General features: G+C 34.4%; 1 protein-coding gene across 4 annotated transcripts in view; it reads right to left on the bottom strand.

Annotated features, from left to right (window-relative positions):
* Positions 1–25,064, bottom strand: part of ARID4A (AT-rich interaction domain 4A) — a 63,977-nt gene that overhangs the window by 35,918 nt on the left and 2,995 nt on the right. For all 4 annotated transcript variants that reach the window (XM_045900945.3, XM_045900947.3, XM_045900946.3 and 1 more), the window contains exons 3-11: positions 24,328–24,438; positions 22,122–22,187; positions 21,052–21,142; positions 12,797–12,876; positions 12,618–12,712; positions 10,254–10,386; positions 5,964–6,043; positions 4,983–5,059; positions 4,431–4,597 (exon numbers count right to left, since the gene is read on the bottom strand). In XM_045900945.3, the coding sequence (XP_045756901.1) occupies positions 4,431–4,597; positions 4,983–5,059; positions 5,964–6,043; positions 10,254–10,386; positions 12,618–12,712; positions 12,797–12,876; positions 21,052–21,142; positions 22,122–22,187; positions 24,328–24,438 (900 nt within the window). The remainder of the gene's footprint in view (positions 1–4,430; positions 4,598–4,982; positions 5,060–5,963; positions 6,044–10,253; positions 10,387–12,617; positions 12,713–12,796; positions 12,877–21,051; positions 21,143–22,121; positions 22,188–24,327; positions 24,439–25,064) is intronic.

Genomic DNA, 25,064 nt, shown 5'->3' with positions numbered 1-25,064 from the left:
TTCTCAAGTTGGAGTGGAGTGGGGCAGGGTTAGCGGACACAGTGATTTGACTATAGAAACTGGAAACTGACTAATGGTGTTGAAGGCCCAGCAAAAACTGGTGGTCATAAAATTTAGAATGGTATCATTCTTCCCTGTTGTATACACTGAAACAGAAACTTTCAGGGAACACATAAGATGTCATGATATATTATTCATTACGTGGTAAGGCACTTTCATAATTTCAGAAAACAGTTCGACAACAATCTGCCTAAATAACAAATTATTATATGACTCTTGTATTCTATCAGACTTGACGAGACTAATCATTTTCCCCCCTACTTGAAAAGGTACACACATTCTACTTTTCATCATCAAGCTGTGGTTTGCATACAATCACATCTAAGGCTTTATATTCAGTCAACCCTCTTTCATGCTCCCACAACTATGAAATAATTTGATCTGAGAAGTGACTTTTTGTAAATACATAAAAATGCAGCTATAATTGTGTGTACAAATATGCAATCCTCATTAATCTGATTAGGTGAACCTAATTTGGTTAGTCTTACACTAATTCTGTGAGGAAAGGTCTTGCTGAACACATTAGGACATTTTTGTTTGCTTGTTCAACAAGCTAAACTTCAAGACTTTTGCAAATAAGTTATTATATTTGAATGCAAGTTAAAGTCTCAATTATTCATTGAAAACTGACTTTATAGAATCTGCTTAGAAACACTTGACAGCTTGAGTTACTAGATATACCTAAAATGCTAATATTACCTTTAAATTTTTCTTTAAATTTTATTGACTTAGCATAATTTTCCTGAGTTATCAAGCATTTACTATAGGTTTATACCCAAAGTGATTCAAGATCACTAACGAATGCCTTTACAAGACAACATAAATACAAATAACACTTGATTTAACCATAAGAAAAAAATTCCAGTCTCCATAAATAAAAAAACACAAGCACTTTGATTTTTATAATAGTGGAATATAATCCTAGGCAATAGATACAACAGTGATCCCTAGGAAATTCAAAGATTGGAGAAATGGGTGTCAGTCCTTCTAAGCAAAAAAAGAGCATCTCTTGTAAAAACTCACTAAATTCTTATTTTCATTACTAAATATGAAATTAGAAGGGATTTTTGTAAGGGCCCAACACATAAGACTACATATAGCAAACTAAAAGGATATGCAACTAGTCAAATCCCCCTTAACGTCTTCACCTATTCACTTTATCCTTAGACAACTTTCCTACATTCATCCAAAGTGAATATAAGGAATAACTTATGAATAAACACCATTACGTATGTTTACATGGACTTTTCAATCAATTTCAAAGCTCAAAAGGAAATCAGTGTATCTTTTCTATTATAAAATTTTCTTAACAAAAGACATTTAAGTAATACCTACAAAAATATTCTCCAGGGCTCTTTTTCAATATAATTATCAACAAGTTAAAATTTACAGTCATCAATATAGATTGGACCTACTTCCTGTCAGACTCTCAAGTCTTTTCCTACCCAGTAACAGTATGAAACATATTTCTTGTATTCCAATCCTGAACTACAAATGCTTAGGAATTCGAAATAATAATTAGTAAAAAAAAGATGCTCCTCCGTGGTAAAGCCATGAATCTCAAATCTTATTTAGGCTATTTTAGGGTACTCAAAGCATCAAATATGAAAACAATGTCCACTCCTCTTAATACTGCAGAAGTATCTAACACTTGTATGATTCTACTGCATAAAATTTACATTAAATGACAAGCTAAAGTACTGTTATAGTGGCTTACAGAATGTTAAAGATCTTTTTTATCATTATAAAGCAACATTACATTTTCATGAGAAGCATAGCATTACTACGTTTCAGGAAGAATATGATCTACAATGTAATACAACAGCTTAGCCTCACCTATGTAGTAAAGGCCTATAATGACTAAGCCAGGTAGGCCCTGGCTTATCAGACTTTAATTAATTTTATACCATACCGACTTTTTTTTCCTTTGTTACATATAGACTAAACTGTTTTTCAGTTTATCAATACATTAAATTTTTAAAAATTACTGTTCAAGACAAATTAGAATGATTCAGCAACTAAATCTTAAATCCAAGAGCAAGAAATGCAGCTTTTTTTTTTTTCTAAAGCAACCAAAATCTCACTCAAGAAATCTACCTCTACGGCCAGAAAAAAAGAGGAATTAGTTCCTGTCAAGTAATTCAATAAAGTATATGCTATGAAACTGACCATCTGGAAAATAATTTAAATTAACAGACAACTCAGTGCCTAAATGTTGTAATTTTGCTTTTATTTTTCAGTAAATGAAAAGCATTCTTTTTCACTTAATTTTAACAGGTTCATAATTTAAGTAACACATTTTAAGAAGATACTATCCCTTACAAATGTCCTTACATTTTAAAATTTCTTTACCTACTACCTGCAAACAATAGGTAACAGAGCTTGCCTCTGCTCTTCATTCCTTTTTACTAACATTTACTAACAGCTTGAATAAAACGCTGTGATTTTTATGAAATTAGTAGCTGTAATAAGAACACTATTTACTATTTACTATTTTATAGCCATCTTTTCCAACCTTACTACAAAGCTCTTTTTTCTCTCTTTGTTTAAAATTTCAGGGTTTGCTTTTGGGGGGGGTGGGGAGTAAAGAAAATGCATTCTAAAAGGGACAGCAATTAAAAGTATTAGCAAAAATAAACTAATCTTTTTTCAATATTTGGCAATATCAGATCCTAACTAATGCTAATTCTTTAAAAAAAAAGGCAAAATCAGACTGCAACAGTTCACACCCTGAAAATGTGGCCTATTTACCCTGAAAACATATAATCTCTAAATAAATACAGATAAAATATAAAAATCACATTTAATAGACTTTAAATTCTGAATTCTGCCCAACTGTCTCATTATCATTTTCATTTCAAAATCTATCTTGTTTCAGAAAAATAGCCTTCATCCTCTGATAGTCTAAAAATAGACTCCTACTGTCTCTTTTACAAGAAACAATTACGCTTGGTTATGAGCCCTACCATTATTAGCCACATCATCAACACCTAAAATTCTCATTTAACCCCGTTTTTGGCAATCAAAATGGTAACTAAATATATTTTAGAAAAAAAATCTTACCTATATGCTGCATTTTCTTTCAAATGCAAAATGGTTAGATTCCCCTTCTACTTAATCAGTACAGTGTCTGAACATTTTTCAGTCTGACTTGCAAATATTTGCTTTCCCTCTTAGGGCATAGCATCCGCAGGGTTATCCAGCACTACTTACATTCTCTTCCACATGAAAATCAGACATTACATGAAAGGAAAAGAAAGACAGCCCATTTCAAAGCATCTGGCAAACCTCCATTGGCAACCTGCCAAGCCTCTGCTAAACCTTCCTGTCTTTCCGAGCATGCTCACTTAAAACCAACAGCACGTTACTATGGCAACTCTGTAGGCAGCCTGTAAGTATGAACCGCCATTCTGATTTCAGAGTGCAAAAAACCAAATACTGCAGGGGAAGTAAAAGGAAAGAAATATCACATACCCTTCATCACATACAAGTATACTCATTTTATTTCATAAATTCATATTTGTACATGTAAAACAGAAACAAGCATTCCACGTTTTCCAAGCAAATATTTTTCATGCTCAAATAGGTCTTCTTTTTGGTAAACTCATTCTCTTTGTCTGCCCCTAGGTCTCTTTACCTCATAACAACCAAAAATATACTACCAGTTTATCCCACTTGACAAAACATTGCTGAATAAATAGACAACAATATTCATATAAGCTATTATGTGGTAGCCCATGAATAATTTCCTACATTTATAGATATATATCCTAAATGACATATTACCCAAAAAACCATTAGCACTTATAAAAACAATCTCTTTTCTCTGATTTATAAAACTGCCAAATGAAATATTCTTTCAGTTCGGATAGGTTTTTTAATCCCCACCATTCTTGAGATACTGTAAAATAACTGAAAGAGGTAAAGTTTCTAAATTCAGACATATCAGATCAGGGTTCAAATCCCCATTCTCCACATTTGAGCTGTGCAACTTTGGGAAAGTTACTTAACCTTTGTGACCTTCACCTTCCCCACCTTTAAAGTAGGATAATACTAGTTATTCCACGTGGTAACAATTTAAATGAATTAACACATGTAATACACCTAAAAGTTACATTTCTTTTCTCCATGGTTGTTTGCAAAGTTTGTACTTGATTATTTAACCTGAAAAGTTCTTTGTATGCTAAAAAAATTAGTTCTGATTTACCCAATAAGTTAGAATCCAAAAAAATCACAAAATCAATTTGAGCTAGAAAAAGGCAGAAACAAATAATATAGCACATCTAAATGAGGGAAAATATACAAAGGCAGTAATTTTTACTTTAAAATATTAAAATGTCTTTATGTTACAAACATAAAATTTCACCTACCACCTCTTCTTCTTCCTTTTTGGCCTCCTTTTCCTTCTCTTCATCATTTTCTTCAGCTGGACCATCTTCATCATCACTACTGGATGATTCAAGGATTTCACTTATATCCATTTTCCAATTATCAGGAACAATTCTAGTTTTTAAGAAGATGCTTGCTTTCTGTAGCCCTAAGAATAAACAGTTGTTATGGAATTAGCAACATAGAATAATAGAATAACAGTCAGAGTCAGAAGATCTGGACTCAAATTCAGCTGTCCCTTGTAAATACAGTAAACTTCAATATATCTGAGTCATAATGTTATATTAATGTTCATTATTACTCTAGAAAATACTGTTAAAAGTATTAATGGTAAAACATGGAAAAGTTAAGCTTACTTAAAAATTACAAATAAAATATCTTATCTAGCCCTTAAAAAAATAGCCATCAAATAAAAGTAAATATTAACTCTAAACAATTAAAATGGCACCAGAGAATATTCAGTCTTGGTTTAGTCACTATTTACCATTTAGAGCCACATCATGAAATAATGGACTGATTCATTCCTATTTTACCTGGTTTAGCAGAGAGCTCTGATTCAGGTAGATTGAGAATATCTACTTCCTTGATATCCTTTCTTGCTATAGAATAACTAATTACAAAGAATAAAGGGAAGGGAAACCATTATTAGATAAAAATTATCACTTAAATAATATAAACACATAGAAAAATGTAAATCTCAAAATCAAAATTATTTTGCCTGTGTTTTAAAAAGACCATGTATGTCCTAATCCTTAATAAAGGGCAAGAGATAATATAGGCAAAGCTAGTATCTTAATTCTTAAGATTCACATACTCAAAATACACTAATCTGAAAGCCTCACATTTGTTAATAGTTTATGCAATCTTCCTATACACAGTATAGGGTAGTTTAGATCAGCATGATATTTTCCTTATAGAAGACACAATGTCTATTTTTCTTGATCTTTATTATTTCTTAAATTTACTACTCAACTTAGTAAAAAAAATTTAATATAAGGTAATATTAAAATATTTTTATCACTGTAAGATATATTAAAATTTCCAGAGAATTACATCTCTCTCTCTCCACACACATAAACACATATAATTTTTTCTTTTTTATATCCTTTTTGGGAAACAAAGCAAAGCTGAGATTAAAGTTTCTAAAAATGTGACTTAATCAGAAAAAAAGTCAAAATGATTATTTTAGTAATATTCTAATTCTGTGAAAAGTAACTTTCATAGTTCATAGTATGAAACAGTATACATAATAAAAATACCAAATTTTTACAACTGAAGAGAAAACCAATACCATGCTTTATAAAACTTTTTAAATATTATTCTCACATACTGTTGTTCAGTTTTTATATAAAATTTTTCAGAAAAAGTAACTTACAAAAAGTAAAGCATATTATGTAATGACTTCTCAGTTCATGAAATGATCAGACTTTTAAAAATAAAGCTTGGACTGTGGAAGAGTTTATCACTGTGATTTCATTTTCTTTCTCCCAATGTAACACTATTAAGTGACTCACAATTTAGAATCGAGAAATGATCGAACTAAACACTGGTCTTTTTTCACCATGATGTCATCATTACAGCTGGGAGATACTACCTGAAATATAAAATAAGAACAGATTGGTTCCTAATCTCCCTTGCTCAAAAAACGTGTAATTTTTTGAAAAGAATAATTCTGGATCCCCCTCACTTCTCAGGTGGATTATATTTTGTAAGAAATAGTTTCACTGTCAGTAATGAATTACTTAAAAAAGAAGGCTGTCTTGTGATTTTTATTTAGCACATTGGTTTTCTAGATACTAAATTTATTCAGTCATTAGATTATACAATGAATAGCTAATACAATATAAATTACAATGTGACCACCACTTTAAAAAGTTAGGATTTATTCTAAGCTACATATTTATTGTCCAAAAAGTAAAACATATGATCCATGATGAAAATTGGACATATTATAATTTTTTTTAAGATTTTATTTATTTAGAGAGAGAAGGAAAGAGAGAGAGAGAGAATGTGTGTGTGTGTGAGTGGGGGAGAGGATCACGGGGGGGGGGGGGAGAGAGAGAGAGAGAATCTCAGGCAGACTCCATGCTGAGTGCAAAGCCCAACTTGGGGCTCAATCTCAGGACCCTAAGATCATGACCTGAGCCAAAATCAAGAGTCTAACTGAGCCACCCAGGTACCCCGACATATTATAATGTGTTAAAAATACACTTCAATCAAGATCTATTTTGAAATCTGCTATTTGTTCAAAATAAACACGTAGGTTCTAAAACACCTAAGTTCCCTTTCTTACCAGAGCATTACAATTTTTAGTAATGAAAACAAATCAGGGTGCCTGGGTGGCTCAGTCGGTTAAGCGTCTGCCTTCGGCTCAGGTCATGATCCCAGGGTCCTGGGATCGAGTCCCGCATCGGGCTCCCTGCTCTGTGGGGAGCCTGCTTCTCCCTCTCCTCCCCACTTGTGCTCTCTATCTCACTATCTCTGTCTCTCTCAAATAAATAAAATCTAAAAAAAAAAAAAAAGAAAACAAATCAAAGAAAATCTGAGTAAGAACTTTTTATTTCTTAACTTTTAAAAATAACAAATGCCTTAACATTAGTAAATAGCTAATCTTTATATATTCTTTATAGCACTTAATATTTAAAAAAAAATTAAAGTCTACTAATAAACTGCTGAAATTTATCTGCTCATTATCATCCCTAACACCAGCCCCTCTGCTACAACCTAGCACCATCCACAGAACTTTATGCGATGATGGAAATGTTCTGCAGCTGCTAAGCACTTGAAATGTGGCTAGTGCAACTGAGAGACTGATTATTTAATTTCTATTTAATTTTAATTAAGTTACATTTATTTTTTTAATTTTATTTTATTATGTTATATAAGTCACCATACAATGCATCATTAGTTTTTGATGTAGTGATCCACGATTCACTGTTTTCCTATAATACCCAGTGCTCCATGCAGTACATGCCCTCCTTAATACCCATCACCCGGCTAATCCATCCCCCCACCCCCTCCCCTCTAAAACCCTGAGTTTGTTTCTCAGAGTCCATAGTCTCTCATGGTTCATCTCTCATATTTAAATGTAAACAGTCACTTAGGACTCATGGCTATCGTATTAAACAGTATATATCCAGATAATTAAAAATGCTTGGCAGTCATATCAGCTGTCTTAACATCAGATGGCAGTAAATGTTTGTCTGTTGGGTGCTGGTCATTATTAAACTAATAATAAAGTTGTGTCTGTCCTCAAGGAGCTAACAGCATAATGGAGAGGTAAACACAAAAAGAACACCATGGAGGGTAAGTACGGAGATATGAAAACATCTAGGAGGAAGACTTAACTCAACCCAGGGAAGGAAGAGGTATGGCAGCAAAGGCTTAAGTTAAGTTTTAAAGGATGAGTAGACACAGCCCAGGGCTTAATTACCTCACCTGTGAACCACTAAATTGGCCTCCAAATTGATTCGTGCCATTTCTAGTCTTTCCAACAATCTATTCAACATACTACTGTCTCATTAACATTCCAAAATATGCAGCTCAAATAATGTTACTCTTCCACAAAATTCTATGCAGAATTATGGCCGCCCTTCTGCCCTAGATCCAAATTATCTTCCCAGTCTTATTTCCTGTGATTCTCTCATTCGTGTCTAAAATTTAGCCAAAATGGATTCCCAGAGCAAACAGTTCCATGAACAAACACCTTGCTTCTCTGCTTTTACTTATCTTGTTTCGTCTAAGAAAGTCCTCTAGAGAAGCTTTAACTAACTTTAAATCCATCAAGGCTCGGTTCAAAAGCAATAGCTTCATGAAGGCTTTCTGGATCTCCTTTATACAAATGTAATCTCTCAGGGAAGAAGTCCTAATGTTGAACATATACTACTATATATATAGTTACTTGAATTATTGTCTGCATTAAATTATAAAATTATCAAACGTGCGATTGGTGTCTTATATTTTCTACATCACCTGGCAAACAATAAGTCTGTTGAGTAAATGAAGGAATTAAAAAAAAAAAATCTCTTGGCAAATTATGACCTAAATATTCTGAATCCAAACCTATTTACTTGTCTGCCTGTACAACTGAAAGGCTCAAAGGATTTTCAGACTTTTCTTATATAAAATAAATCTATTATAAATAGTAACTGAATAATGTATTTATATGCACATAAAAACCTTAAAAAAATGGCCTCAGTTCTTTAAAGGATCTAATTTGGGACATGTTTTGTGCCAACACTGTTGTTGGGAGATATATGTGATACCAAATTCAAAATTCAAAATATAAAATTCAGAGAAGGGGCATAGTTATGTTAGAGTGGTTAGGGGAGACTCTGTAGAAAAGGTAGGACTTGAGCTGAACCTTAAGACATTTCAGAAGAGAGGAGCAGGAAAAGGAGAAAATGGAGACAGGTATTACTAAGTATTATTGATTCCTCACATGAAATAATTCTCTTGCCCATCCTTTCTTCTCATTCCTTCCCTGAGTAAGCAAAGATTAGATTTCCCAACCAACCCATCAGACTTGCCATTTCCAAAGCCTAGGTGTACCCTTCCTTTCCCTAATACTCCGCTTTACTCCAGTGTCTGCACCAAGTTTTAAAAATCATGATAGAGGGGGACGCCTGGGTGGCTCAGTCAGTTAAGCATCTGCCTTCAGCTCAGGTCATGATCCCAGGGTCCTGGGATCGAGTCCCGCATCAGGCTCCTTGCTCAGCAGGGAGCCTGCCACTCCCCCTGCTTGTGCTCTCTCTCTCTCTGGCAAATAAATAAATAAAATCTTAAAAAAAAAAAAATGATGATGATAGAGGGGTGCCTGGGTGCTCAGTCTGTTAAGTGTCCAACTCTTAAGCCCAGCTAGGTCTTGATCTTAGGATCGTGAGTTCAAGCCCTGCGTTAGGCTTCATACTTCAAAAAAAAAAAGGACTATATAATCTTTAATTGCTATGTAATCTCTTAGATGTATATAATAAGATTCTTGAGAGCAAGGTGTTACAAGATTCATACTTCTCTCTCTTCTAAGGAATTTAGAGCTGAACTCACTGCATATCCTCAGTAAATACTAATTGATTTAAGGCAAGGGTAAAGGTTTAGAAGAGTGAAGTGTCTGACACGGGGAGCAGTTAAGAAAGAATGTGAGTACAGAGCTTACACTGGAAATGGGAAACGAACTAAGAGCTGGGATGGCCTCCAGACATCCATCTAAAGAACGCAGAATTCATCCATTAGGCAGTCAGTGAAAGTTTTGTGGGGTTTTTTGGAGAATGGGACAATCATGATTAAATCAGTATTTTAAAACTATTTCTCTGTAAAAATTAAAAATTGCTTCTAGAAAAACAGTCAATTTAGCAAAAAGCTCAGGGATCAAGTTAAGGGAACTTGGAGGTAATTACCATAAATCGAGGGTAAAGTGGCAAAAGGAATAAAAAGAGACCCTGGACACATTTTGAAGGAAGAGGTGAAAAATCCCAATAAATGATTGGTTATAGAAAATTAAAGAAAGAAAATAACGAGAAGACAGTGAAGTATGTGGGACCTGAGTAGGATTGCTCAACTCTGCAATAAAGTCCAAATTAAATTTATGTAATACTTTCAAAATATCCTAAATGCTTTTTAAAAATCCATGTTAAACATTCGCTTGTTTGTTTATTTATTTAAATTTTAACTAGGCTCCACACCCAATGTGGGGCTTGAACTCAACCCTGAGATCAAGAGGTGCATGCTCTACCGACTGAGACAGCCAGACACCCCCTTAAACAGATATTTTAAATGGTTGATTAATTATGCAAAGAAATCTGACTTACCAAGGCAGGATACCAATCAGTCTTCTCAGATGTAGATGCCACACTTACAACTTTTCCTAATAATTCATCATTGAGACGTCGCTTGTCTTCATCTTCCTCCTCACTACTTTCTTCTTCCTTTTCATCTTCATTACTAAAAGCCAGAATAACTTTATCAGGATCTTCACATAAGCCGTTGTTGAGACAGAGTGGTGTGAATTTAACATGTACAATTCAATTTCTAATGTGGATTACTCCAGAGTAGTAGTTTCTTCATTCTTACTGAAATTGAAGATAGATACTTCCCTAGTCCCAAAGTAGTCCTTAGCTATCCATGGTAACTCTGAGTCCACGTCACTAGATGAATGAGGATTTGGACTTAGCTCTTATGCCAACCACCAGCTGGGACAGAAAAGCCTAATTATGTCACCATGAAGTACTTGCTGTGCCAGTTACATTTTTTTAAAAAAGACCGTCCTTCTACTTTTTATGTATGCCAGATAATGTAACTCTAATTTCCTAACAGGTTATGAAAAGATCTCATTAAGAAACATGTGAGGGGAAAAAAAAAAAAAAAACATGTGAGGGTTTAAGTTCACTTACCTAGACAATAAAATAAGCAGACAAACCCATAGACAGGAAAAGCCTACAAAACTGGCCTGTACTCTTCAAAAATATCAAGGTCATGAAAAGACCAAAAAAAAAAAAAGCTGAAGAACTCTTCCAGATAAAAGGAGATTTAAGAACCATATAAACTAGGGATGCCTGGGGTGCCTGGGTGGCTCAGCTGGTTAAGCGACTGCCTTTGGCTCAGGTCATGATCCTGGAGTCTTGGGATCGAGTCCCGCATCGGGCTTCCTGCTCAGCAGGGAGTCTGCTTCTCCTTCTGACCCTCCCCCCTCTCATGTGCTCTCTCTTTCTCATTCTCTCTCTCAAATAAATAAATAAAATCTTTAAAAAAAAAAAAAAAAACTAGAGATGCCTGGGTGGCTCAGTTGGTTAAGCATCTGCCTTTGGCTCAGGTCATAATCTCAGTGTCCTGGAATTGAGCCCCACATCAGGCTCTGTGCCTGGTGAGGAGTCTGCTTCTCCCTCTCCCTCTGCCCCTCACTCCTGCTCGTGCTCACTCCCTCTTGCTCTCTCTCTCTCTCAAATAAATAAATAAATAAAATCTTAAAAAAAAAAAAAAAGAACCATATAAATTAAATGTAATGCATGGTCTTGGATTGGATCCTGGATTCAGGGGATGCTTATAAAGGCTATTATTGGGCCAAGTGGCAAAATTTGAAATACAAATTATATGTTATTAGACAATAGCATTCTATGAATATTAAATTTTCTGAATTTGATAATCATACTTTGACTATGTAAGAGAATTTCCTTATTCTTAAAATGTTTAAAGGTAGGTCTGATGCTTGCAATATCCTCTCAGATGGTGTGACCAATTAAAATTATCATTAAATAAAACATAATTATAAAGACTATACTTTCAGGGATCATTTCTAAACTGAGGGTTCTAGAGGGGAGGGGGGTGGGAGGATGGGTTAGCCTGGTGGTGGGTATTGAGGAGGGCACATTCTGCATGGAGCACTGGGTGTTGTGCACAAACAATGAAGCATGGAACACTTCATCTAAAACTAATGATGTAATGTATGGGGATTAACATAAGAATAAAATTAAAAAAAAAAAACATAATTATAATAGGTACCTATAGAGTGAATGATAAAGTAAATGTGCCAAAAAAATTTAACAGTTAGTGAATCTAGATGATGAGTACATGAAAGTTTATTATATAATTTTTTTAAAAGATTTATTTATTTTTAGACAGAGTGAAAGAGAGAGAGAGAGTACGTAAATGGAGGGAGGGGAGGGGAATAGGAAGAGAATCTCAAGGAGACACTCTGCTGAACGCAGAGGCCAAAAGGGGGCTCAATCTCACAACCTTGAGATCCTGACCTGAGCTGAAACCAAGAGTCAGACGCTCAACTGACTGAGCCACCCAGGAGCCCCGAAAGTTTACGTATCATTTTTAAATTCAAAATGTTTTTGAGATAAAAAGGCTAAAAAATATATATGCTCACTTAAAATAGAGAATACATTACATCAACTAAGGAATTTGACAAAGTAACTCAAGACAAAAATAGTCTTTTTGAAAAAGGCGTTGTGATAATTCTTGGACAAAGTAATGGGAATAATTAAGAACAAGATCTGCTCAAGGTAAAATATCTAACATAAGGATAAAAGATACTATGGAAAAGTTACCTAAACAATTTTAGCCATCCTAGAAAAATCATTTGTTTAATGTTATAATATTTACATTACTGGTTGTAATACTGTACTGTAATATTTACAACATTACGTTACTGTATATGAAAAAACACTCACACAGGAAGAGAGGACCTCCTTCCTCTGTTTGTCTTCTTTGCAATTACTGGAGTTCCAAAATGCTCTGGATTTGTTAAGGGAAGCTGGTCAAGTGTCTAGGTAAGAAACAACAGACAAATCACACTTTGCCTCGACGTTAGAAGTTATTCAACCCAAAAAGCCCATCCATGGCACCCTACCTCGCTCTCAGCAAAATGTCTCTCTCCTTTTAGGCAAAGTGAAGTGCGTCTCAGTGTCCTCTCATCACCATCATCAAACACTACAATAAGCAAGAGATACCAGAGAATTTATGCACACTAAGTAAAAATTTCACTGCAGAGAATGCTCTTATTCCTATTTATCTAGGGCTTAATATTTGTAAGAACCATTATTTGTTAGTTATTATTCAAAACCTTTTAAAATGTACATACTGCATTTTTCATTCTGTAGCTGCCAAACATACGCAAGTTAAATGGCTGCCCCCAACTGCTTAGGTATCTCCATTCACTTGTTCAATTTCTATCACTACAGAACCACCTTCTTGAAACCACTAGCAACCCAGTCAAAGCATGGATTATTAAATTATCTTTAATCCTAGAATGAGCAAAAACCTGGTTTATGGGGCGCCTGGGTGGCTCAGTCGTTAAGCGTCTGCCTTCGGCTCAGGTCATGATCCCAGGGTCCTGGGATCGAGCCTGCATCGGGCTCCCTGCTCGGCAGGAAGCCTGCTTCTCCCTCTCCCACTCCCCCTGCTTGTGTTCCCTCTCTCGCTGTCTCTCTCTGTCAAATAAATAAAATCTTTAAAAAAAAAAAACAAAACACCTGGTTTAAAAAAAAAAAAGGTATTGGGCACCTGGGTGGCTCAGTCGTTAAGCGTCTGCCTTCGGCTCAGGTCATGATCCCAGGGTCCTGGGATCGAGTCCCACATCGGGCTCCCTGCTCAGTAGGAAGCCTGCTTCTCGCTCTCCCACTCCCCCTGCTTGTGTTCCTGCTCTCGCTATCTCTCTCTCTGTCAAATAAATAAATAAAATCTTTAAAAAAAAAAGGTATTATGGGTTTGTTCCCAACAGTTACCAGAAGTATCTCTAACTTCCAGGAACTGTTTGCCTTCTGGTAATGCTTCTTGGATTATTTTTTTTTTTTTTAAAGATTTTATTTATTTATTTGACAGAGAGAGACACGAGAGAGGGAACACAAGCAGTGGGAGTGGGAGAGGGAGAAGCAGGCTTCCCACCGAGCAGGGAGCCCGATGCGGGGCTCGATCCCAGGACCCTGGGATCATGACCTGAGCCGAAGGCAGCCGCTTAACAACTGAGCCACCCAGGCGCCCCTGCTTCTTGGATTATTGGACTCTTCTACTTATTTGCATGATAACTTACTATAGGAGAAGTACTGGCTGCCAAATTCTAAAGTTGTAAGATTCAACTTTTTTCTTTTGCTAGAGGATGTAAGAAGTTTAGAAATAAGGCGCCCGGGTGGCTCAGACAGTTAAGTATCTGCCATCAGATCGGGTCATGACCCCAGAGTCCAGGGATCGAGCCGGGCATTGGGCTCCCTGCTTAGCGGGGGTCTGCCTCTCCCTCTTCCTCTGCTGCTTGCTCACTCACTCTCTCTCAAGTAAATAAAATCTTTAAAAAAAAAAAAGTTTAGAAATAAACACTGAAACAAGGAAACATCAGAAAGATGAAATTCTTTTTTAATTCAAAAAGTTAGTCATAATTGCACAGAAGCTTCCTCAAAAGCTTTTACTACATTTTTTAAAAATCATACTGTGTGGAAACTATGTTTAAATATTTCAGGGAAATGGGGGTAAGGAATTTAACATTTTATCACTTTTATTCTCCATATAACTAGCTGTATTATTTTTATAGGTTTAATTTTTCAGAAATGCACTCTTATTTACAAAGTTTATTAAAAAGAAAATGCGCTCTCAGAAGACATCTGATTGCCCAGCATTATGAAGAAATAAAAAAGATGGAATCCTTACCTCAGATACTTATAATGAAAACATCAATAAATGTTTGTATATCTTATGAAAGTAACATATACACAAAAATAATTACTTTAAGATTTAATCCTAATGTAATTCTAGAGGTTTTTCCGTTCTAACAGAATTAAGTTAGTGTTAATAAAGGGAAATTCTACATTACTTTGCTTTCATAATATTTAATCATAAACTTATTTTTTCATGCTAAGAACTTATGTAAGAACACTCAACTTCTTCAATATTTGTCTACCTCAGTCAGTTCTTCTCTTAGACTAAAGACATCTAGTTTAAATTCTCTTACATGCAAGAGACAATGCAGAGAAAATGAAAAGTTCCTGAAGCACATATTCAAAGAACCGTAATGTTTCCACAAAAGGAGCTGTGTTATACACTGTCAATGATGCAGAAATTAATGACCACCTACAGACACAATGACAGGATAAAACACAACATCCTCCAACAATTACATTACTAATCTGCAACTTGATTAGCAGTGCTCTAAACATTTGCAACAAAACTATGATTCATATGGTGTCAAGTCTAATAAATAAACCACTGTTCCTTTAAAAATTCAAGATCATGAATTTATTGTACCAAACTTAAAATAATTCATGTATTAATATCCCTAAGTATACTAAAGAATAAAACCTTAAAAGTTCCAATTTTCCTTAATGCCTAGAATATGAAAGATGGTGACAATGGACACACACATACATGCTCATATGCACACACATTTAAGTGGAGGTATGAGGAAGGAAAATGAGACTGTAAGACCAATCAATAATATCAAATTTATGCAACAAAATGTTTTCCACACTGTTTCATCATTAATCAAGGGCAGCCCCAAATCAAATGTTCTGATGAAAAATTCCCAAAATTTTTAAATATTTTATTTATTTGAGAGAGAGAGCATGCAGGAGCAGAGGAAGAGGGAGAAGCAGGCTCCTCACTGAGCAGGGAACCCAACATGGGGCTTGATCCCAGGGTCCTGGGATCATGACCTGAACCAAAGGCAGACACTTAACTGACTGAGTCACCCATGTACCCCTCTGATGAAAAATTTCAACAGTATCTGTAGTTCTTGCTTTTGAAAAATAATCACTTTGAAATAAATCAGGTTTTTTTTTTTTAAAGATTTTATTTATTTTTGTGAGAGAGTGAGTGTGCCTGAGCACAAGCAGCAGGGAGGGGCAGAGGGTGAAGCAGACTCCCCACTGGGCAGGGAGCCCGATGCAGGACTCCATCCCAGGACCCTGAGATCATGACCTGAGCCAAAGGCAGACACTTAACCAACTGAGCCATCCAGGCACCCTAAATCAGATTTTTGAAGGAAAAAATGCATTACACTTCAACATACTTTATCATGGGTAGAAATAATGTAAGAACAAAAAAAAACTTCTCTAAAGGGAATTGTGGTACCAATAACAATTTTACAGTTTTACACAGGAACACTTACAACTTCGAGTAAACAAAGAGAAAGAGTTTAAATTTATTTTGAACTCCTAAAACTATACAAAGGCATGTATTTAAGTACTTCATACAAGTTTGAAAATCTATATAACTATTCAAGATTTTCTAAAAGATAGAAAACCCAACAACACAGCGAACCTATTAGTCATGACATCCCTGATTATCCAGATCATGAGGAAGTTCCATCTATAAAAAGCTTCCTCTATAACTTTCACGTTAGAAGTATCATCTAAAGAACACCAAATTTGTAGGCATTGAAGAGTGACTCTGGCATTTTGGTAAGAGTGAAATAATTAAATAGTAATAGTAAATTTAGCTCTTTTTAGTTCAAGATGTATACTATAGTATGCCAAGAGGAAAAAGTCAGACTATAAGGATTTATAAATCTATGAAATGTTTTGTACTTGCCAAAACTGGCATCTCAATAGACCACTGAGTGCAGAAGAGTATAAAAGCAGTATCTCTGGGGGCACCTGGGTGGCTCAGTCAGTTAGGTGTCTGCCTTCGGCTCAGGTCATGACCTCGGGGTCCTGGGATCGCCCCAAGTGGGGCTCCCTGCTCAGCAGGGAGTCTGGCTCTCCCTCTCCGTCTGCCCCCCCCCACCGCTCGTGCTCTCTCAATTTTTTTTAAAAAAGTGATATCTCTATTACTATGTTACATATAAATACTAAAACATAATTTGACAAAAATGACAAAGCTAAGTCTCTTTCAGTAATGTTAATCATACTAGACAAAACAATGCCTATGTAAACAAATAGACAAAGCCTAACTCCAAACTGTTAAAATTAAAAGAAACAAAAGCAACAGGGATCTATCTACTAAATACAAAAGCTCTACCTGTGATCATAGCGCCGTTAGATGCTGGAGGATTGTAAGATAACAGTATATTAACTTTATCTCTCCAAAGATATAATTAGCTATCACTTATTAAGCTTCTATCATGTACTAATCCTCACAACAGCCTCTGTAAGGTAGGAATCACTATCCTCCTTTTATGATGAAATTGAGAATCAGAAAGCTACAGTTTTATTAAGGGGGATCAAAATGAGTAATAAATAGGCCTGAAGCACAGGCATAAAATGAACACAGGAGAGAAAGTCAAGAATTCTGACTTTACAAAAAGAAAATCTTATTATTGTATCTGTGTAGCCGTCACAATTAATAGTATATTTATATATACACATTTATATATTAAGAAAGTATTTCGCATAATGGAATTAAAAACTTTAAAATTACATACCTTGGGTATAACCAATAGTTCTGTTACATAAAATCATCTGTGATACAGAAGTCCCTCTGCAGCCAAGCTCAAAAACTTCAGAAACCAAGAAACTTAAGAAATTAGCACTCAAATGTATAATGAAATTGACAAACTATCATGGGAATGCTAATTCTTATGGAAGGCCATCTAAACAATAGGTTAAAGCGTATCACAGGAATGCATAGGTTTTCTTTTTTAGTACTTTTTTTCTTAATGATTTTCTAGTCAGTGGAATAACCATCTGGTTTTGAAAACATTTGTGGTCGATTCTGGTTATAAAAAAACTTGTCATAAGAGGTTCTAACTAAATTAAAAAGCCTTATAAGCCTGCAGCACATTCCACAACAGTCCATTCACCAGTTTAATCTAAACCTCCTCTACTCCATTAACTAGAACTTCCATGAGATCTGATCCAATTGATGTGCAAAACAGTTAATTACAAGGCCTGAAAAAATCCTGAGTCTTAAAAAGCATGTCACAAAAATATATAATCAAAGAGAGTTTGGGTTTTTTTTTTAAGTTTTTATTTATTTGAGAGAGAGAGAGCACACTGAAGCGCATGAAGGGGGAAGAAGAGAGAGAATCTCAAGCAGGCTCCGCGCTGAGTGCAGAGCCCAACATGGAACTCGATCTCAGGACCCTGAAATCATGACCTGAGCTGAAACCAAGAGTCAGATGCTTAACCAACTGACCCACCCAGGCGCCCACAATCAAATAGATTTTAGTGTAAAATCTGATAGATTACATATGTGTGTATATGCATTTTATATGTAAATTACTAAAATTAGTAACCATTATGTCCTTTACATTTTCCTATTTTTCAGGTACAATGTGTTATTCTTATATTCCAAAAAGGTGAAAGAAGAGTAGTTTTAGAGTGTCTTATTGACAGCTGTATTTACCAGGAGTTAATGGCAACATTCAAATGAAGATACAAATTCCAATCCTAATTTTGATACCTTTTGAATGACTAAAAGGATAATGATACATTTCCATATATTACACATTCCTTGTCTTTCATGAAAAAATAAGAACTGCCAAATAAATAAATTATGCTAGGAAGCCCTGTTTTATTATAAGAAGAGGAACCATTTCCAAGGCTCAAAGAAACAAACAAACAAAAAATCCATAAACTGGAGCTATTTATTATTCAACATTAGAGAGCAAGGTGTTACTAGATTTTTAGAAGTTAGGTTATATTAGATCTGTAATCTCTTTCAAAATTGGCTATTCAGCTATCACAGAAAAAATACTTACATTATGTAAGTCATTACCAGACTCATTAGATAATTTTTTTTAATTTTTTTTTTTTTTTTTAAGATTTTATTTATTTATTCATGAGAGACAGAGAGAAACAGAGGGAGAAGCAGGCTCCCAAGGAGCGGGAAGCCCGATGCGGGACTCGATCCCAGGACCCTGGGATCATGACCCGAGCCGAAGGCAGACGCTTAACCATCTGAGCCACCCAGGCGCCCTCATTAGATAATTTTTGATCACCAATGATCATAACTCTTATTTGATCCAAACCAGTGGTATGGTATCCTCTTTTATTTTTAATAGTCAAATTTTGAAATCATTTAAAGTAAAAAAAATGATATGGAGATCATTAATACTTTGTGTAACTTTCTGATTCTACTTATATAATACTTCACTAGGAATTAGAAATCAAGAAAAATTTCAGAAAAAAAGGAATTAAACCCAACAGGTAGTAGTCACTCAATTAAAGAAAAACATAAAACATTCATGACCTGTGAGAGATGACACATTTTATTTTGCCATCTTTTAGGCTCATTATACTCTAATCATTCTTTAAATGGGCTACATCCTTCAGTACCTAAATATTCTTTATAGCAGAGTGTTATATTAAATATACTTAAGTGAATAGTGCTTTTTAACATCTTAAATTTTTTAGGTCACTTGCTGTCATTATGCAGATGCAAAAAACTTAAATATTTGGAATTTTTCTCCTGAGTAAGTCTCTGTTTCTCCAAGTATTGACTATTTTACTAAATGTGTACTACCTGCATTAAGTTCACCCAATGTAATTATAAAAAGAAAGATTCTTGCGTTGCCATCCCCAGACCTAGTAAATTGAAGAGATTTGAAGTCCTCAAATCGTCATTTTTTAAAACAAGCGATTCTTATGTACACTAATGCTTGATACATGAATTACATGCAATTAAGATTCTAAGCTCTTTCAGAACAAGAATTATACAATTTCTTCTGTAATTACCCATCATAGAAAATCACCATAGAGAATGCTCAGTAGCAACTAGCTTTTAGAAATGCTAAAATGCCATTCATAGAGGATAAAGATCGGCTATTCTGGAGTGCAGAAGCCCAAAATGTGAAAACCTGAAAAGTATCGCTTCTGCAGAAGCATAAGCATTATATCAGTAAAACTTCACAAGTCCTGTCAATGCAACCTTGATATTAAGTACCAAATAGGAGGCAATATTAGTATTTGAATATGAATCACATAACCTTGCATGATTTTGCATATATGAATGCCTGTAATTTTTACCACTGGTTTAATATACTAAAATTATATTTACTTGATTTCTAAGAGTTAATATTAAACTTGGTTTCTAAATCTCTAACAACTATCAACAGCCACAACCAAGCTTCCTAAAAATATGTAGTTCAGAATAACAGCACTGTTGTGAACCAACACCAATTTCTAGGAGATCCAAGAAGAATAAAAACAGTTAGAAAATAGTAGTTACATAAAACAAATTGGTACTACTAATAGCAGCTGCGAAGTTAAGACACAGAAGTACAATTTTTAACCAAATGTTCACAGCTTTGAGCATCACCTGAAGATGAATGATTTTTACCCAAAGCAACAAACCAAGTAAACTAAAAGTAAACCTATGGGATCATTTCTTTTCCTTCTTTAAGGAAACCACACCATGATTACATCACTTATACCAAGACATAAATATAAAAACCAACAATGGTATAGATGTTCAGTGTAAAAAGATTGGATGTTATCCACAGGACTGTATAGTATGAATGTACTGAGAAGAGATTTGGAAATGTTAATCATTGCTATTTTCATCAACATAATGACAGCAACTCTATAACTACTACATTTAGGTTTTAGTTTACATATATTAAGACACTTGTTGCTACTCACGACAATAAAGTTTTTTAAAGCCAGTATAAGCTTATGCATAGAATGTTAAGTATGCATTCACATTAGTAGCACATATATCTTTCCTGAAAGGTGTTATGGAAACTTGACTGGGTCAAAAAATCAAAAATTAAGCTATGATCATCTAGACTGGAATCTACTCTAGTCAGAATTTTTTTAGTCTTTAAATTCTGTGGTAACATCTGTATTAGCCTTATGTAAGACAGGCAGCAATACAATAAAAGATTACAACTGTACAATCTTAATTGTCATTACAGGAAAAGTAAAAAAGTCTGATGACTTACAATACCAACTTGTATGAACTTTCTAATGGAAGAAAATAACCATATAATTTAACTTTCTTGAAAAGAAATAATCTAGGTATTCTAAAAAAGAAGTACATTCTTGGATGAAATAGCCACAAGGGACCAAAGAAGTAATTATTTTTGTTACCAGCAGGTGTCATTAAAATTTTAGCCAACTATATCAAGTAAATTGACAGTAAAGAATACATATTTCTCCGCCAACGTAATTCAGTGTATTTACAAAATAGAGGTATGCAATCCCAAATTAAATCCTATGTATTAAATTAACTACTTACCCACAGTATACCAACTAGCATCTGTCAACTTGCTGATAATAGCCTCCTGAAAGGATCCATCAGATGTCCTTGTTTCAACAATAGCTCCAACCTAAAACCCAGTATCAAAATTTCATTACCAAATTTAAACAAACCAAATCACTCCCACCAACTATGACCTGGGTTGAAAAGAAAAAAACACCTATGATTATTCTACTTTACCTTGACTTAGATCTTTATCATTTATAGTGCTCATATATTTATCATGCAATTTGAACTCCAAAACGCTTTGGCACAAGTAAGGTTATTACTACCCTTACTTTACACATTGAATACTGTGGCTCAGATGAGACGATGAGAACCCAGTCTCTTTAGTCTTACTTCAGAGCTTTTGTACTATATCACATTGCCTTCAAGGAAATTGTGGAAATATAAGAACCAGACACCATAAGATAGCAAAAGTAGCTTCAATTTTCTTTCACAGAAACATCGAATATTTGGATTCAGCATTCGTATTTAAGGGACCTTTTAGATAAAGGTTCACCTGAGAGAGGGATGGACCAGTTGACCTTCTTTCAGCTTCCAGACCTTTGTATATCAGATATTAACCGAAGTGGTATTCTGACATAACAAAGATTTATTACATAAACAAATGGCCATAAATGGATGGAAAACACAATATAGGTACCCACTAAATTGAATTATGAAGTCAACATACTTTACTTGTTAAGTTAGAACAACATAAGATTCAAATTTATGATACCAGTATATTCCTTAGCAGGCTTAATACCTCTGATGACAATGTAAAAAAAAAAAGAGGTATTTAATCCAAGAGTTCAAAACAAAAGGTGGCTGAAAACTCATGTTTATATGTACTAACTTACCCTCTGTAAGATGACTTATCTTTCTAAACTAAGGATACAGCCAGTGTAATATAGTTTATACTAACTCTGTAACACTTCATTTGTATTTTTGTTTTCTGATTAACATTCTTATAAATTTTAAAACTACCTACAAACGTAAAATTCAGTAATTTACCATATGTATTTGTGACTTATCATTACAGATTTTAAACTGCAAAACATACGTACTCTTAAAGGACCCTTTACTTGGTCATCTTGCACCAACTGTGTAGTATTATCCTGTTTCAGGAGCACCTGCAAAACATTTTTTGCACAATAATTTGCACATTACTTTAAAACAGCATGTTTATGAAGTCTTTAATCTATGTGTTCTTAGCATCCTGTGCTTACTTCTGTTTTAATACTTATTACACTGTCTTATATTTATGTTTACTCTCTCTCCCATTAACTGTGAGCTCCTTGAGGGCTAGAATCCTCCATCATTACACCAGCAGTCAGCAAATGTCAATGCATATTACAGGCACTTCATAAATGTTTGCTGAATTAATGAACTATACAAGATTTATAATTTGTAGTGATTATTGCAAAAGTTTAAAACTGCCTTCATTGTTTCTTATCAACAAGTTATAAAAGGTTCTGTCACAAAGTATATAAAAAAAACAGTATCAAACTTTTATTGCCCACATACAAGGTAAACAAATTAAAACCAGAACACTGTTGGTCCTTTATAAAGTGAACCTAAATAATCATGATATGTAGTTCAGTTACAAATAAGTACTCCTTTTTACTACAAATCTTCCCAAATACACAGTGTAATCATTCACATAGAGCAAGTACCCAAATATGAAAATTGAAATTCCATATAATGTATAAGACCTCCCCAATCACTGTACTGATTTTAAATAAATATATCAAGAGCCACAATATTAACAGAAAGTTTAAATTCTCAAAGAAATCCAAGTAAATATTTAGTAATCAAATCCCATATAGCTGACATAGTAAAAAGGCCAAATGAAACAAAGAAATGTCAAATGATACTGTAACAATACCTGAAGAAAAATTTCATCAGATCAAAATTTAAACAGAAATCTTATAATAATCACAGATAAATCTATTTATCTGCCACACAAATCATACTCTCCTAGTTCAATGGTTCTCATATTTCAACATGTAGCAGAAACACTTGAAGGGCTTGTTAAAATAAAATCACTGGACCCTACTCACAGATTTTCTGACTCAGTAAGTCTGGGGTCTGGGCCTGAGAATTTGCACTTCCAACAAGTTCCCAGATAAGGCTGATGCTGCTGGTCCAGGGCACACTTTGAGAATAACTGCTCCAGGTCACTTACTCATTCAACATATTCTGAGTGCCTACTATGTATTGAGCACTACTCTAGGTGTTGGGGATAGAACAAGTCTAACATTTCCTCCTTTTATGGTGCTTAATTCTTGTAGGAAAAGATCAGATAATGGAAGTGAAAAGCAAATTGCAAAACTGAAAGTACAACACGATCCAATAACAACAACAACAATACTGTTATGGTAGGCACTGCATAGTATCTGACAGACCATATCGAATCTTTCTGGAGTGGTATCACAAAGAGGACATTCATGAACTTTATTATACAGCTCTGTAATGTTAAAGATGTTTATAATAAAATACGGATTACACTTGTAATTTTAGTAAGATTACTAAAAATATTTATATAGGAAAACTACTGGACGGAAACACAAAAATGTTAATAGTAGTTTCTGAGAGGTAAGCTATGGGTATTAATCCTTTGGTACTTTTCTGTATTTCCAAATATTGTACAGGAATAATGTGGTGACCTTTTTTCTGGTCATAAAAGCATCTTAAAAATAAAATTCTTGGGTGCCTAGGTGGCTCAGTCGGTAAGCGTCTGCCTTCAGTTCAGGTCATGATCTCAGGGTCATGGGAGCAAGCCCTGCATCGGGCTCCCTCCTCCGCGGGAAGCCTGCTTCTCCCTCTCCCACTCCCCCTGCTTGTGTTCCCTCTCTCGCTGTGTCTCTTTCTGTCAAATAAATAAAATCTTTAAATAAATAAATAAAATTCTTAAATCATTTTTTAACACGGTCTTAAAAACAATTTCCACTATATTATTTTTAATAATCACTTGAAATCATCTCTACCTGAACATTATGAAAGGGAAGAAAATAGATCATAGCCTAAGTAAGCATGCCACAACAGCAGAGAGCCAAATAAAAGGAAGTCTCATAAACATGGTGTTTTCAGAGAAGCATTTGGAATAACTTCTCATTTTGAGTTCTTTATTTCTTAATTCTTAATGTGCTTTTCCAACAGTTTTGTACAAAACAGTGCTTTCACATAATAATGATTCAATAAAATGTTGATTTGCAGTGTTCCCCTCCCCAATTCTCTTCAATCCAGGTTGCATTAAAAAAAAAAAATTACCTTTACTTTTACCAGCCTTTTCACAGTCTTAATTTTTGCCTCACAGAAGGCACCTCGGTACTTGGCACTGACATCAGTTCCCACTGTCAGATAGGCAGGCTCATCCGCCGCCTGATGAAAAAACATAAAATGCGAATGTCACTACTATTCTCCAACCTCAAGCCTCATTAAAAGTTTCTGTATTTAAAGTAGTAAGAACATTAATATTATTTTTTACTAATGTCATTAATAATTTGGAAAATACCCCTAAAGCAAGCAATTACATTCCTTTACTACATAAACTATATCCTGACAACAGAAAACATTTTAAGTTTTAACTGAGAAGTATCAGTAAGGACATATGATAATGTTTTTTCCTCCAGATACAAAATGTTTCAACAATTCTATAATTTATTTAAGAAATGAACACATTTAAAAACAAAACAAAACAGGGGCACCTGGCTGGCTCAGTCGGTAGAACATGCGACTCTTGATTTCTGGGTGGTGAGTTCAAGCCCCATGGTGGGCATAGAGCTTACTTTAAAAATAATAATAAATTACAAAAAAAAAAAACAAAAAAAAAAAACAAAACCTCCAAAATCAGAAAAGGTATATTCATAGTAAGTGTCTCATAAGACTTTAAGTTATTTAATTATGGTCTGAAAATTTTGTCTTCAAATTAGAAGAAATATTGCTATTAAGATTAATGCTAATAATACATAGTTAAATGTTTAATATAGCTACATTAAAGCAATATC

The sequence above is a fragment of the Mirounga angustirostris genome, unplaced genomic scaffold, assembly GCF_029215605.1.
Source record: "Mirounga angustirostris isolate CCGP_5_RB_7025 unplaced genomic scaffold, mMirAng1.0.hap1 SCAF_9, whole genome shotgun sequence".
Lineage (NCBI taxonomy): Eukaryota > Metazoa > Chordata > Mammalia > Carnivora > Phocidae > Mirounga > Mirounga angustirostris.
Note: the sequence above shows the minus strand (reverse complement) of the source record. Positions and strands in the feature narration are given on the sequence as shown.